The sequence below is a fragment of the Enhydra lutris genome, unplaced genomic scaffold (genome assembly GCF_002288905.1).
Source record: "Enhydra lutris kenyoni isolate GAN:26980312 unplaced genomic scaffold, ASM228890v2 scaffoldscaffold1, whole genome shotgun sequence".
In the NCBI taxonomy this organism is placed as follows: domain Eukaryota; kingdom Metazoa; phylum Chordata; class Mammalia; order Carnivora; family Mustelidae; genus Enhydra; species Enhydra lutris.
In genome coordinates this window covers 41,410,947-41,426,950 of record NW_019154085.1, presented here as the reverse complement: position 1 = coordinate 41,426,950, position 16,004 = coordinate 41,410,947, and the positions used below count along the sequence as shown (strand labels likewise).

Below are 16,004 nucleotides of genomic sequence, written 5' to 3'. Positions count from 1 at the left end.
TTGTGAGTCATAGAACTGAGGACGGCCAATTCAGGGAGGAGGAAGATTAAGAGAGGTAAGAAAGAGCCATGAGAAGGTTTTGGAGAGGTCCAGTAGGGATAGAATTACAGTCAGATGCTCAACTTGACACTAGACTCCAGGCTAGATATTTCTACAGGTCAACGGTAGTGGAAGAAAGAGAGGGAAGCAGGCCAAGGGGAAGGTAGCAAGTCATCGCGCACTAAGGGACCGTGATACAGTCTTGAGTTTTTTAATCTGCAAAGTAGAAACTTACTTCTGGTCTTAAAAAGAGTATATGCTCATTGCAAAATTAAAATAAAAGATAACGTCCCTAAGCTCATTTATGCAAAAATAACCACAGATTTCTTGCAAGTAACCAAGGTCATGCTACATACACTGTCCCAAACCATGCTGTTGTGCTCAACAGGGAGGCCATCCTGTCCACAAAAAAGTACAGATCGACTACACCCTTTATGGTTGAGTCATAGTCCACTCTGTGGATAAGCTATCATTTGTTCCAGAAATTCCTATAGAAAAACCTGTAGGTGGTTTCCAATGTTCTGCTTTTATGCACAATGTGCTAACGAACATCGTTGTCTCATTACCTTTGGGCAACGATTTCTTTCAGACAACGGTCAAAAAGTTAGATTGTTGAGCCCACGTTTCGGTCCCTATGGAAGTGAGCACTCAGAATGCTTTATCAATTTACACCCTTGTCAGTGAAGTATAAGGAGCTAGTTTCCTTTTATTCTAGCACAGGGATTAGCTGTAAGCCTATTTTTGTAAATAAAGTTTTATTAGAACACAGCCACACTCTGCAGTTTATGACAGCTTTGGCACAGCTGAGTTTTTTTGTTTTTTTGTTTTTTTTTTTACGGAGAGAGAAATATAACAAGGAGGGGGGGGGGGGGGAGCAGGCTCCCCGCTGAGCAGAGAGCCTGTTGCAGGGCTTGAACCCAGGACCCTGAGATCATGACCCGAGCCAAAAGCAGAGTCTTAACCCACTGAGCCACCTAGGCGCCCCAGCACAGTTGAGTCTTAACTATCACAGAGACCATATAGCCTGTAAAGCCAAAAGTATTTTTACTATCAGGTCTCTTACAGAAAAATGGCTAGGCCAACTCTAGTCATTATCATCTCTTCCCACCAGACAGAGAAAAATGGTCTTATTGTTGCTTAAATTTGGGCTTTTTTTTTTTTTTCAAAGAAGGCTTTACTATTAGCAGAATTTGCTTCATATACAGTTGTCCAGTTTGTGCACTGCACAAGGGCACTCAGTTGAAAGACTGAACAGGAGTGGCCCATGCTCTTCTAAGCAAATCATGTTCCTGCAGGGCCACATGCTGCCAGCAAGAGATGCCTTGTTCCAGTTCACACAAAAGTGCTGTCTGAGCTGGTGCCATCCTTGGGGACAGGATTTCCCTTCTGACTGCAAGGCCAGGTTTAGAGTTTGGCCTTAGGAATTTAGAATCAGGAGTTTTGACTACAACTGGGCATTGAGGCTTTAGGACTAAACCTACACAATGTAACTAGGTGTTATTTAAGGTCTTTGATTTCATTTGGGGGGTGGGGTTTGTTCTAGGATTCGGGTTGACAGTTTGAAATTCAGACTCAGGGGGAAGCTGCGATTCAGAGTTTGAGGAGAGGGTTGAGGGTGGGGTATAGGGGATACAGTGCTGGTTAGGTTCAAGGGTAGAAAATATAAAGCAACCTCGGTCCACCCAGTAGCATCTATAAAAGAGGAAATGATGACGGTCCAGACACCAGTGAGACCTGCTTCCCCAGCCTCCCGCCTGGCTTCCTTCTCTTGCTCACCATCTGCGCTCACCACTGCCCTAATCAGGGTCAGGGTCCCCAGGCGGATGGCCTCCTTGCTCATCTCCATCTGACTGAGGAAGAACTTCATCAGCTCCTTGGGGTAGGACCGGGCTGCAGCAGGAAGGACACCTTCAGTTCTGCCCATGGAGCCAGAAGGAGGTGGAGGAGGCAGCCCAGGGCCAGGCCTCCCGGAGGCTGGGGCTCCCATAGGCTCATGGTGGGCCTGGGGCAGGGCGGGGCTGGGAGGGAGGGAGCCTCACCGAGAGCTATGAAGCAGTGCACAGTCTCCGTCAGGTTTTGGCTGCTGTATTGCTGCTGGGCAGGGGCCTTGGCGCACACCTGGGAAGTGAGTGTGCGGGGCGGGTGGTGAGATCGCAACCAGAGAGCAGACGCGTGTAGGGGCGGCCTGGGGCGGCCACACCAGAGGGCACGAGGGCACCACAGCCTCGCATCCCTGTCGCATACGGAAGCCAGATGAGCAAGACGGGGCTCCACCACCCTCACACCCTTTCCCCTGGCCGGCCATGCCACCTGCCGCAGCCCACTTCCCGCTGATCAACCCTGAGGATGCCGGCGCCCAGCCAAGCCTGCCGGCCTCACCTGGATGTGGAGTTCGGTGAAAATGGTGTGTAGTTGCATTTGCGGGACAGGGGTGTTGGTGATGACCGACATTTCCAGGATCTGCCTCAAGACCTACAACGGAGAGGCAAATGACTGCAGATGATCTTCTGCCGATTCAGGGTCAGTTAACTCTAGACTCTTGCCGCTTAGCATGGCCCTCTGCCGGTGGTACCATCATCCCACCCCCGCCCGGGAGCTGGTTAGAATGCAGGCTCTCAGGCCTGGCTCCAGACCTGCTGAATGCAACCCTGCATTTCAGGCAGCCTCCCGGCAATGCCTACACGCAGTTAAGCTTGTAAAGGGCATACAAGGCCACTGAGCATGGCATTCTTCCCCTTTTCTCCTCTCTCCACCTGGAAATGAATCCCATTCTTTCACCAGACCGATCTACAGCAGCCCCAAAGATCTACCACATGAATTTCTGTTACTTGCTTTTAGAGTTGAGCAGCACGCCACACCAGCAGATCAGTGATCCCCTTACAATATATCAGCCTGGGTCATACCTCCACGTGGAACCCTACCAAGAAACTCCACCTTTTGTGGGTTAAGAGCTGTCGTGGGTTAAAGGGTCCCACAAAATGCATGAGGCTTTCCAGATGTAGTTAGTTAAGGGTCTCAGATGACACCAGACTGGATTTAAGATGGGCCTTAAGTCCGACCATGGTGTCTTTATAAGAAAAGGAGAGGCCACATGAAGAGGGAGGGGTCACATTGGAATGATCCAGCCACCAGCCATGCAGTGCCTGGGGCCACCAGAAGCTGGAAGAGGCAAGAAAGCATTCTTCCCCAGGGCCTCTGGAAGGATCACTGCCTGCCAACCCTTTGATCCCTGGAACCATGCGAGAATCTGTTTCTGTTCTTTTAGGCCACCCACCCTGTGGTTCTCTGTTATGGCAGCCCCGGAAACAAACACACAGCCTCACTGTGGCCTCTGAGACCGTTTGGGTCCTCGTCCCTTCCACCTGGAACAGCGGCATTCATTTCTCAAGAATCCAACAGCTGGGCCCAACTCCTGCCCGGGGGGATAGTCCCCCGGGAGCCCCGGGAACCGAAGCTCCGTCTGGCGGCTGGCCAGTGGCCTCTCACCTGCGTGACGAAGAGTGCCTCCAGGCCGCCTTGGTACTCCGCCAGCAGCAGGGGGATGTAGTCATACAGCTGTTCCCGCAGGTCGTCATTGGGCAGGAGGAGGTTCAGCATCGGCTTCAGGGACTTGATGACCCCCAGCTTCACCTGCCCCAGGAGCCCGGGCCCCGCGGCAATGCCCAGTGACGTCACGCCAACCAGAGTGCCAAGCACGCGCAACAGAGAGGACCTAGGAAATAGTCGAGGCCCCGCCCGAGACCCCACAGGCAGGCAACGAGGCCGGACTGTCCCTGTGAGTCCCAGCTCAGTCACTTAGGAGAACCTGAGTGCCTCAGTTTCCTTATCTGTAAAACGATCCCATAGCACAGAGTTGCTGTGGAAATAGCTCCCCTTGATAAAAGGTGCTGTAACAGGGACCCTCATCCACCAAGCCCCGGCCCTTCTCAAGATGACCTCCTGAGGCTCCAGGCCCCACGTGGCTCAGCAACTCTGTTTATCAGGTCACCGTCTCTCCGGGGTTCGGGAAATGAGTCTGGACCCAGCGGTCTCTCTGCGCTCCTAGCCACACAGGCTGGGGAGCCATGACCAGGGGAGACCACGGGACCCTCCCCCGCACCCAAGAAAAGTGCTTCTCACCTCAGGGTTGTGGCTCCTCAGCCACACAGTCACAAAATAGCGGTACATGGGGAAGAGCTTCATGGCAAACTGATCCTCAGTCATCACAGGGTACACGCTGTCCTCCAGATGCTTCAGGTAAAACTGCATCATTTCACAGAAGGTCTCCATGGCTGCCAAGGGGGGAGAGCAGTGAGCCCGGAAGGGTAGGAGCCGGACTAGGCCTCCCCGGGCCACCTCCTCCAGGACGGTGTGCTCGCACACTTCCGGAACCAGCGGGTGACCCAGATGGCCTCAGCCATCCAGGAAAACCCTGTCTTCGGCCTGACTTGAGCAGGCCCATTGTAGGGCCATTTTCCCTGGTCCCTGTCCCAGGACTCCTATCGTCCTTCCCCGGCCTCCTCCTGAAATGCTTGGAACAGAGCCTGCTTAGCTGAGTCCCAGTGTTGACCTCCTCCTGCTAAGCCACCTTCTCCTGAAAGCACGCACCACCCCCACCCCCAAGAGCCAATCAGAGGCCACACGACGCAGGAGATTGGGTCACTGTTTGGGAAGAAACATCTCCTGTTCAACAGACCACCCACCAGTTTGTCCCAGTCCCACTTCGGGCGCCCTGACCGGGCCAGACAGGCAGACCAAGCAGACACCTACCACTGCAGATCACCTGGCGCATCTTGGCTTCGTTGGCAAGTCTCAGCATCGTGAATATAGTGGCCAGGGTGATGCCCATGTATGGCATAAACTCAAACACTGTGTAGGGCGTGAGAGATGACAGGGAGTCAGGGCCAGGTCAGCAGGGGCGAGGCAGAGAGGACGAGCCCACGGTCTGCTGCCTCCAGTCCCCACGGGGGCAGAGCACACCACCAGGGCCACAGGAAACAGCACAAGTCAGTGCTACAGGAAAGGAGGGTGCTAGCAACAGGTGTAGGGGGAAGGAGCCAGGGACAAGGAGACAGAAGAAACCCAGACGGAGCTGCAGGGACGAGTGGGCAGAGCAGGAAGTTGGGGAGGGGAGACTTAGTGGGGTTCTGCAGGTAGGTGCCTGGCTCTTTAGGTGTCCCACAAATGTCCTTGGATGAAGGAAGAAACAAGGAAACAGCCAGTGAGAAAGAGGGACCAGAAGAAGAGAGAGAGGAAGGAAACCAAGAGTTGGAGGGGGAGAGAGGAGGGGTTATGGAGGGACAGAACCACCCTTCCCCACTTCCCCCCAGCTGTCCCCTCGGAGTGGCTAGCCCACCCGGCCCCACTGCCTCTCTGCCATCTCTTTCCATCTACCCAGCCCCATGTGACCAGAGCCAGTGCAAAATGGGACATGCTGGCCCCTGGCCCCTTCCTGAGTCACTGTCCTCACAGTCTCCATGCCCCCGCACTGTCCCCAATCCCCTACCAGCTCTCTCCCTGGGCTGGGCTGGGCTTCCCCGGGTCAGGTGCTGGCCTCTCCTCTCCTCTCTCTGCATCCGCTCCACGGGCATGGGCGGCTTGGGCACTACCTGCACGCTAAGGACCCTGCAAAGAAGATCCCTCTACCTGCCCTCTAGCTCTGCATCCACACGCCAACTGGACGCTGTCCCCATTCTTTGGACGTCCCCCGTGCATGTGAACTCCGTGCACCCACTGTAGAGGCAGCTGCTCAAACCTGAGGCCCAGGAGACATCCGCGGCTCCTCCCACTTATTCCTTCACCTCCCGCACACAATTCATCAACCCATCGATTGGAGTCTTGTTTACGTCTCCCCTCTGTCCACCACTCCCCAAATTCGCCCCAGCCCAAGCCACCAACGCCTCTCAGATACACACCTCTTATCCCTTCTCTGTCCACACAACAGCGAGAATGGTCTTCCCAGAACCTCTCTGTTCCACAAGGCAGTTGCCTCTTTGACTCCTTCAACAGCTTTCCAGGGCCCTCGAATGAAGTCCAGACTTACACCAGGTCCTACAGCCTCTCCAACCCCTCTTTACCCCATCTCCCCCTCACCCTAACTATAACCACAGTTATCCCTCAGTTCTGCAAAGAAACCAAGCCTTTTCCTGCCTCAGGGCCTTTGCACGTGATGCATATCTGGTTCTTCACACAGTTACCATCCTCTCATCCCTTCAGGTCACAGCTGAAATATTGCTACCTCAGGGAGACCCCCACAGAGGTGAGGTCCCTTCCCTCCTCTTGATCTCAAAGATCCACCAGACTGTTCTCTTCCCATCCCTCATCTCATATGATAATCATCGATTTTCTTGTTGACTTGTTTACAGTCCTTTATAGGGCGGGACACGGCCCCTCATCCTCACTGTGTGGCCCAGCACTGGCCGCAGCCCTGCCTGGAGCAGGAGCTCAGCACCTGCTTGTCGAATGAAGGGGAGCCCAAGAGGGAGAAAGCTTTGAAGAAAGAATGACAGAGAAATAAAGAGACAGAAACAAGAGGCAGGGACACAATCTTAACAGCGGAGGGAGACACAGGGAAAGGGAAAAGAACGCAGGTGAAAGATAAGAAAAGAGGGAGGGGCTGTGGAATTGGTGACGGGGAGTAAGGAGTGCACCCGTCGGGACAAGCACCAGGAGATGTGTGCAATTGCTAAACCGCTCTCTTGTACACCTGAAACTAATATAACACTGTGTGTTAACTAACCAGAATTACAAAGAGAAATTTAAAAAGTAGAAAAGAGAGGAAGGGGTTGGTCAGAGAAGAGAGAGGCGGAGACCAGGAGGGGGCGCCGGGCCACCACGGGGCTGAGGACCCACTGCGCCTACCATTGCCATTGGCCAGCTTGGCCAAGGTGATGATGACAAATTCATCCGTGAGGTTGAGGGGTTTCAGGTGGTGCTGCAGCTCGTACATGACCATGCTGAAGTGGTTTCGGGACAGAGCCACCAGCGTATCACTGGCCACCTCTGCCTTCACGTCGCCATCCACCTGCCGGGGACCGGAGAGGGACGTGGGGCTCCACCAAAACCCTCCCGCTGCACAACTGCTCCAGCCCCGTGCACTCCTCGGGTTCAGCCTCTTCTTGACACCTGAGGTCACTGGACAAGGGCGTTGCGTGTCCCAGGCCCTGCCTACCAGCGGCCCAGCCCCTGGGTGGGTTGGGGATGGGGGAAGTGGGGGGGGGGCATTGGGGGAGGGCTCTCCTACCTCCAGGGTCTCTCTCATTTCCTTGGAGGCGATGGTGACCAGCCTCTGGACTCCCTGTTCCTCCAGCTCCCCCTCCTGCTGAATGATCTCCTGGAGGATGTTGTAAATGTTGACTTTGCGCTGAGTAGAAATCTGGGAAGCAAGTATGGCAAGTGGCAAGATCCCAGACTTGGGCCACGGAGCCAGGGACGGACCCAGCACAGTCCTCCATCAGCTCCCTCCACCAGCCCTCCTCCCATGTACCCATGATTTATAAGATACGTATATTTGATCTTTGTTCCATTTCTGGCACAGACCTCCTAAAACTCTTAGCATTTTCTGAGTTGAGAGTTTTAGCGTGTCCTTTGTTATGCTAATGAGGTGACTTGGAAAGCCTCTGAGGGCGGGGGCTGGCTCCCAAGAGATCCAGCCCTTTGCTGAGGGGACTGGAGCTTTTAGTCTTTGGGAGGGAAGAGGGGCTGGAATTTGAGGAAAAACCACAGGCAATGTTTTGATCCACGTGCCCCTGTAATGAGGCCTCTGTAGGATGGGGCTCAGAACACATGGAGATACCGGGAGAGGTCCCCAAAAGTCCAAGAAAGCAGTCTTCCCTGCCCTTTGCCCTCATGAGGGAGCACCTGAGGCCAGGAAGTGTGCCTCTTACTCTACTTTGATTCCTAGATAGCCTTATCACCATGTTAAACCACCTGGCTTAGTACAACCCAGGCCATACCTGCAGATCTGCCTTGGAGAATAACTCGTACTTAATCAGGTGTGATGAGCCGCACTTAAAGGATGAATGTGGGCCATGGCTACAAAGTCCTTGGAGGATGGCCCCTGCTCTCAGGTGGTAGGGCAGCCACTTCCCAACAGCCCATAGGCCTTGGAAAATGTGGGCACCTCAAGAAGAAAGGAATTCACCCAAATGGATATGTTGTCCTAGTGAAATCTGCTCCAGAGAGTTTGGCCTTGTTTGCCTGGTCTTGGCATAGCAAATAACCAACGATCCTACAACCCGATCAGAGATTCCTCACAAAAACCACTGGAAGGGAGAAAGTTGTAAGGCCTTGCCTGTCCAGTACCGCCTGGCCCTGGATGGGTGTCCTGCAATCTATTTTTTTAACTGCTCCCTAAAGATCCTTCTTAGACATATTTTCCTAACCCCCCCCACCATGAAACCTTAACACCACCAATATATTACATATCTGTTTATAGGCCATATACATCTCCATGCTTTATACATAAGAAGGTAAGGTTTTCTTCATGCCTCCTCCCACCCCAGAACCCATTTTATCCACTTCAGGACAGTATCACCCCGTTGAGAACATGTGCTCTAGGTTTTTGTTTTTTGTGTTTTTTTTTAAGATTTTTATTTATTGGGGCGCCTGGGTGGCTCAGTGGTTAAAGCCTCTGCCTTCAGCTCAGGTCATGATCTCAGGGTCCTGGGATCGAGTCCCGCGTCGGGCTCTCTGCTCAGCAGGGAGCCTGCCTCCTCCTCTCTCTCTGCCTGCCTCTCTGCCTACTTGTGATCTGTCTGTCAAATAAATTAAAAAAAAAAAAAGATTTTTATTTATTTATTTGACAGAGAGATCACAAGTAGACAGAAAGAGAGACAGAGTGGGGTGCAGGGGAAGAAGGCTCCTTGCTGAGCAGAAAGCCCGATTCAGGGATCCATCCCAGGACCCTGGGATCATGACCTGAGCTGAAGGCAGAGGCTTAACCCACTGAGCCACCCAGGTGCCCGAGGCCTGAGTTCTTAATTAACACTCCTGCGGCCACTACATAAACAGCCAGATCCATTACAAAACCAGCCTTATCTGTGATCAAGAGGACTCTCTGGAGAACATTTATGGTCAACAAGACAAAAATTGTCCAAGACTTAGAAGCTAGTGTAAAACAGGCCCCCGAGGAGGTCTGGGTTATGGGGCCTCAAGGAGAGCGTGTCCTTGATCCCCCATGACCCTCTAGGTTAGGTTAGGGCTCCATGGGGCTGGAAGCTCAGTCACAGGAAACTGATAACGATGCAAATGCTTCCTCCATAACAACAAAAATTATTCCTGTTCATGGCAACGTAAATGAGTTTTGTCTGGCAAAGAATATAAATCTCTGTGAGTAAAACGCTCTTCTTAGGGGCGCCTGGGTGGCTCAGTGGGTTAAGCCACTGCCTTCGGCTCAGGTCATGATCTCAGGGTCCTGGGATCGAGCCCCACGTCGGGCTCTCTGCCCAGCGGGGAGTCTGCGTCCCCCTTTCTCTCTGCCTGCCTCTGCCTGCTTATGATCTCTCTCTCTCTCTCTCTCTCTCTCTCTGTCAAATAAATAAATAAATAAATCTTAAAAACAAACAAACAAAAAAAACGCTCTTCTTACCAGATTTGAACATTTTGCTGGTGCCTTCACTAGTTAATGAATAACAAATCTTTGAAACGTGTTCATTTTTAAAACATGCATACCTGTTTATTGGCTATTTATTGCCACTTATCACCGATGATAGCCTGGGTATTAATCCTGTACTTACATTTTTTTATATCTCCTGACATCTTGGGGCCTTGCAGGTCCTGGAGAGAAAGCCCCTCCCAGGTTGAGCCAATTACTACAGAGAGCAAAGAACTCAGCCCGGGATCCTGCTTTTCTATTGCAAACCTTTGCCTGTGGACCATGGCTCCCAAACCCAAACCCGCTGTGTCAGAATAGATTTGGAGAAACAAACTGAGGGTTGCAGAGGGGTGGGGATGGGGGGATGGGTGAGCCTATGATGGGTATTAAGGAGGGCACAGACTGCATGGAGCACTGGGTGTTATATGTAAACGATGAATCTTGGAACACAACATCAAAAATGAATGACACACTGCATGGTAACTAATATAATAATAATAATAATTAAAAAAAGAATAAGGCAGCTTTTAAACATTATGACAGCCCCTGCTGGTCCTCCAAGTGAGAACCTCACAGTCTCTCCCACCTCTGAGCCCCAGCACCTGGCCCCACGCCCGCCATGGTCAGTAAGGTGTGCTGAGCAGTGGCCGGCTGCGTAGGCAGCCACAGGTAGGGCGGGCCTCCGAGGGGCAGGTGTGGGGGGGCAGGCAGGCCCTACCTCTGGCACCTGCAAGCAGCGGATGAGAGCATTCATCACCACGGATGGCTCTGTGGTGGCCTTGTCTGTGATGATCACGGAGGCCAGCATCTTCCGCATGTCAGGACCTGTCCCGGCGGCGTCCGCCTTTGCTGACCCGCTGTCCATGATGTTGAGAAGGTTCATGACTTGCTGGAAAGTCCCTGAGACAAGGTGGCACAGCTGGGGTGCTGAGTGGGCCATCCCAGGAGGTGCTCCATGCCCAGGCCTTCCCAACACTGCCCAGCTGTAGCTCCAGCTGCCCCCACAATGGAGCCGGGCCTCCCTGTCCACCGCGCAGAAGGAGAAACTGAGCCTGAGGCTAGGACCCGCTCCCAGAGAGTTGGTGGCCAGGACTGAGAGGTGGGCATGGGGAAGGGGCAGGAATGCAGGGGTGGGGCCAACTTTCTTGCCTCTGTCATCTGGTTCCAGAGGTTCCAGGTCTTCTGTTTCCTCTGATGGGTCCTCAGTTGAGTCTATGGCTGCTTCTGTCATCTCTTCCTCAAGCTCCTCTAAGACCAAATTTGTAAAATAGTTTGCGTATCAACACACCCTGAGATGACCCCCAGTGAGTCACGCCCTTTATAAGACTCTCCCCTTGAGTGTGGGCAGAACCATGACTTGGTTAGACCCACGTTCTAAGCAGTAGACCGTGGCATAGGCGACAGGAAGCCACTCCCATGGACACATGATCTTATACAAGCCTGGAGAGGATTCTCACACTAGCCTCGAAATGGAAACAGTGTGACAAATTGCCCAAGGAAGGAGCCATGTGGCAAGAAAGTGAGGGACTCAGTCCTACAACCACAAGGAACTGGATTCTGCAACAACCACAAAAACTTGGAAGAGAACTGAGCTCCAGAAAGGATGTGGTCCTGTCCACACCTTGAATGTGGCCTGTGTGACTGTCTGCACCCTGAATCCTGACCCACAGAAACTGTGTGGTAATAGATGGGTGTTGTTTTAAGCCACTAAATCGGTGTCATTCGTTACACTGCAATAGCTAACAAATACACTTTGTTAAGAAGGACACTTTCTCCTCTCTTCTCTTGAACTGAAACTAATGATTAATGAGAAATCCACCTCAGCTGCCCCCGTTGCTCCTTTCAAGGGGCTCTTGCAACATCAGCAGCTTCTTAAGGGTTGGCAAACAACACAGATGTCCAAATGGAGGGCTGAACACTCCCAGATCAGTCCTGTGCTCTTTCCCTCCTGGGAATCCTTTTAAGAGCTACACAGGGACCCAAATACTGACCTTTCCTTGGAGACCTCTCCTGGATGGAACAAAAATATACCACAAGAAAAAGCCCCGTTCTTTGCCTAATACACATCAACGGTAATGGGGACAATAGCAGGAGGGGTTGCCGAAGAAGTGGGGTAGTTGGCTTTTCAGCCGTGCTGTGGATGAGGAATGCGTCCCCTGGTGGGGTGGGAGGGTTTCATTAGAATCATCACCGTTAGGTAGCAGACCCTTGGAACTTTGAGATCTAACTGCCTTCCTGAGTCTTTATCAAGTGAGGGCTTTGAGGAGTGCACAGCGCCCCGTGATTAAAGCACCACATTATGTTGTCACTAAATGATTTTCTTACTCATGTGTGTGGTAAAGTACGGTGGTCTGTTTGGGAAAGGGGCACGGTGACAGTGGGGGTGATTCGCCACCATGTCTCCTGGGGATGCACTGATGGTTTGCAAGCTCCATGGGAGCTTCTTGGCCCCTGTGCTCAGAAGGCAGGGAGAGACCCAAGAAAGGCCACTCCAGGTTGGTAGATGGCAGTTTTAATAAGCAAGAAACTCACATGCTGTGATTCTCTTGGGCAGCATCAAGACTGTGGATGCTTGCACCTGCCGACTGCATCTGAAGATTTTATTCAGAGGCCTTAGCTAGGTTCAGTCATATATACCATCAAGGTGGCCTCAACACCATATCAGCACCTCAGGGCTGTGTCCTTGGAGCAGGCTCTGGGAGTGGGAAAGGCAAGCAGAACCCTCATTCCAAGGACAGGAGAGGGGATGGGGAGCCTCCAATTTCCCAGGCCCAGTTCATGGGTCAACCGGCAGTCACATCTTCTAGGTGACATCTTCCAACATGTGGTCATAGGACCTTGAGGTGGGAAGATGTGGTCAGGGCAGATGGGGTGGGGTGGGTCACAGAGGAGTCCTGGGAAAAGGACTCTTCCTCCCCAGGGACTGGACAGATTACCGGATGGGGAAGGGGGTTCCCATTGACAGAATACTTAGAAGATGAAGCACCTCTAGGGCAGGTGAGAGGGCAAGGACCCTGTTTCCCTGAACCAAAAGTGGGGCCCAAGGATTCCCCTGTCAGTTGTAGCTGTGAGTTAGGTCAGATCGAGAGTCTGAGCAATGAAATATTGGCCTTCGGAAACCTTTCTATGCATTACAGGGCAACAGAACAAGACTCAGAGCCACCTAGGTCCAAGACTGCTTAGTTAAAATCCCCACTCAAAGTCTGTCCACCCTCCTGAGAGGAAATTCCTCAGCCTCTGCTTGGACACCTCTGATACCAGAGCCCTCATTACCCTTCCTGGCCCATTTCTACTTCACTGAAACTGGATGTTTAGAAGATGAGCTTCCCCGGCATAATGCCAAACTCTTCTTCCCCATAAAATCCCTGTGTTGTTCCTCCCTCTGCCCTTTGGTGACAAAATGACCAGCATGGAACAGGCACAAGAAGACAGTTATCACCCACCCCTCTTTCGTAGCTACCTCTGCCCTACCTCCTCCCACCACCCTCTGGACCAGCTCTTCTCCAAGATCACTTAAGTGATACGGTTGCCATTCCATTCCACAGACCCTACCTGCCTACCTGTTGTGTGCAGCTGACATGGCTCTCCATGTAGTGGTGAATATGGAGGTGGGTAGGACACCTGTGTCCTCTGACAGGCTAAAGACCCAACACATGAAAGACTGTGGATTAAGAGATAGGACTAAATGTATAGGTTAGCTATTGCTGTATAAAAAACCACCTCAGAGCTTAATGACTAAAAACAACTCTTAATTATTGTTCATAAATCTACCAGCCAGTTCTGTTGATCTGGGGCATATTCATCCATGGATTCACTCATGCACCTGCAGTCAGCTGGTGGGCTGGGTGAGGGCTGGCTGGTGATGGATGGCCTCCCAAGGTTGGCAGGCCAGCAATTGGCTAGCTGTTGGCTGAAGTGGCTAGGGTGATTGGATCCCATGTCTATCCCACAGCAGGGCTAGCCCAGGCTGTTCTCATAGCAAGGAGGTGGGCTTCTAAAAAGAGTGAGCAGGAACACGAAGGCCTCCTGGGGCCTCCACTTGGGACTGGCCCTTGCCCCTTCTACCACATGCTGCTAGCCAAATGCAGGTCGCAGGCCAGCTAGGTCCCGAGGGAGTGGGGAAATGGATCCCTCCCATGCCCAGCTGCATAGGGAAGGGTATGGCCATCAGGAAGGGTGGAGAAAGGAGCCATTCTTGGTTGCATACCTAAGGAGTGTGTAAGCCATGGCAAAAAGTGAGAAGCCCCCCAACACAGTATCCAGAGAAGACACTGAGACCACAAGATTGAGGAGAAAGAAGTGGGTTCTGCTTGGTTTTTGGAAATAAAAACACTTTTCAGGGTTTTGGTTTTTTTTTTTTTTTTCCTTCAAATTAGGACAGTAATATTTGACTCCCATATAATCCAACCACGAAATCAGTCACTCGAACCTTTTGTCACTCAACTGAGCTTCCCACCTTCTAGGGGAGCTGCCTTGAAAATTGGAAAAAACTGAATTGTAAAAACCCGTGGGTTTAAATGCATGAAAGCGCCAAGGCAGGAAGTGAAAAATAAAATGGACGCAATGTACGTATATAGTGGACACATTTGGGAACATCTCCCCAGCTCACTAAACTCTCTCTTCCCTGACCCTTGGGGTCAGTTAGGGCTCCCCGTGGCCATGTTTTCCCTGTGTAATCCCTCCCTCAACATTCCTGATTGGATGACCGGGAGTAGACGCCTGATCTGGACCAATCAGATTCTTCCCTTCTGGGTAAGAGAGACTCTGTCAGTCTTCCATGGTCCTGTGCGATCCTGGGGACTGAGGAACAGACAAGACCAAGAGGAGAAGGAAGAGTAGGGCAGGCACCCAGAGTGTAGGGGGACCGGGCCAGGCAAGAGAGGCACTTGGCACCATTGAGGCCCGGCCATGAGCCCCACGTCCTTAGGAAGTCTGCCTCATTACCAAAGTCCCCCTTTTTGCTTAGGATATTCCAAAAAGAAGACATAGGGGCCAGAGATACCAAAGTGTGAAGAAGCACAGGCTGGTGGAGCCCCGAGCAGCTCAAGTCCAGAGAGGTGGGGGCATCAGGGAGCCTGGGAGCTGGTCCCTGGGTGGACCAAGAAGGGTCTTGCGGGACGGTGGACGTAGTCTGTGAGTCCCGGTAGGGCTCAAAGGTGTGGGGAGGGATCTGGCAAGAACAGCTTCTCAAAAGCAGCCAAGGGAGGGAATAAATGGGTCTGGGTTCAGGAGAAACTACCTATCCATGGGACCACAGCTCCAGTTTGAAGTCTGCACATTTAAAACTGTTATGTGTGACACAAACCACAAAGCAACAAACACACAGAAGTGTGAGCAAAATTAAAGGCACAGAACAAGTGGAGAAAATACGGTGCAGGTCGGAACGATATTCTCATTAATGCAGTAAACTCTCTGAACAAACCCTCGGGGTAATACAGCCCATAGGAAGACAGGCCAAGTACAGTCTCCAAAAAAGAAACACAAATGACTCCTAAAATTAAAAAAACAAAAAATAAAAACTTTGACATAATAATAGTAATAAAAGCACATTTAAAACAAGACCCCAGGGTGCCTGGGTGGCACAGTCAATTGAGTGTCCAACTCTAGGTTTCGGCTCAGGTCATGATTTCAGGGTTGTGAGATCAAGTCCCGTGTTGGGCTCTGTGCTCTGTGCTCTGTGCTCTGTGCTCTGTGCTCAGTGGGGAGTCCATTGGAGATTCTCTCTCCTGCTCCCTCGCCCCCTCCTTCAGCTGGCCCTCTTTCTCTCTCTTCCCCCCCCTAAAATAAATAAATCTTTTTTTAAAAAATTTAAAACCAGATCCCATGGCTCATCTCCCAACTGATACTTTCCTTCGATATATTACTTTACACCAAAGAGGGTGCAGGAAACTGGCTCTCCCACACACGGATAGTCCCTCTCTGCGTGCAGTTTGCAAATAACTCAAGCCATCTATCTGCTCAGGGCAGCAAGTCTGCAGTGCCCCACCCAGCTCCCTGTGTCCTTCTGCCTTAGGGCCCAAGGGGCCGCCTCCAACTCCACACCTCACTTTCTCTCCTAGGGGCTCTTTCTGGCTTTTAGGGTCCCCTTGCCCACACTTGGGGCCAACTGGAAGTGAAGGGAAATTAACACAACCTGGGAGCAGCCGGTCACAGACACGACGAGTGCTCAGAGAGCCCAGGACTTGGCTTCTCGCTAAAGTGGGATAAGTCTGACGTCTTACATTGGCCCCCAGCATCAACAGAGGGATTCAGCTCCAGCCACCCATAGCAGATCAGCTTCTTGGAGTCTCTCACGCCTGGTTCCACTCCCCACTCCCATATCAGGGTTTCCTTCACTTACCAAATAGCTACTTGCTCTGGAATCCTTGCCTCAAAGGAACCCAGGCATACC

At 52.0% G+C, this 16,004-nt stretch overlaps 1 protein-coding gene across 1 annotated transcript in view; it reads right to left on the bottom strand.

Annotated features, from left to right (window-relative positions):
* LOC111144395 (maestro heat like repeat family member 2A) overlaps window positions 1-11,680 on the bottom strand; it is a 43,535-nt gene extending 31,855 nt beyond the window's left edge. Inside the window, exons 1-11 of the mRNA XM_022498668.1 lie at window positions 11,605-11,680; window positions 10,763-10,861; window positions 10,332-10,513; window positions 7,262-7,393; window positions 6,880-7,042; window positions 4,789-4,887; window positions 4,159-4,310; window positions 3,526-3,669; window positions 2,419-2,511; window positions 2,079-2,157; window positions 1,816-1,929 (exon numbers count right to left, since the gene is read on the bottom strand). Coding sequence (XP_022354376.1) covers window positions 1,816-1,929; window positions 2,079-2,157; window positions 2,419-2,511; window positions 3,526-3,669; window positions 4,159-4,310; window positions 4,789-4,887; window positions 6,880-7,042; window positions 7,262-7,393; window positions 10,332-10,513; window positions 10,763-10,861; window positions 11,605-11,680 — 1,333 coding nt within the window. The remainder of the gene's footprint in view (window positions 1-1,815; window positions 1,930-2,078; window positions 2,158-2,418; window positions 2,512-3,525; window positions 3,670-4,158; window positions 4,311-4,788; window positions 4,888-6,879; window positions 7,043-7,261; window positions 7,394-10,331; window positions 10,514-10,762; window positions 10,862-11,604) is intronic.
* Window positions 11,681-16,004: the final 4,324 nt, after the last annotated feature.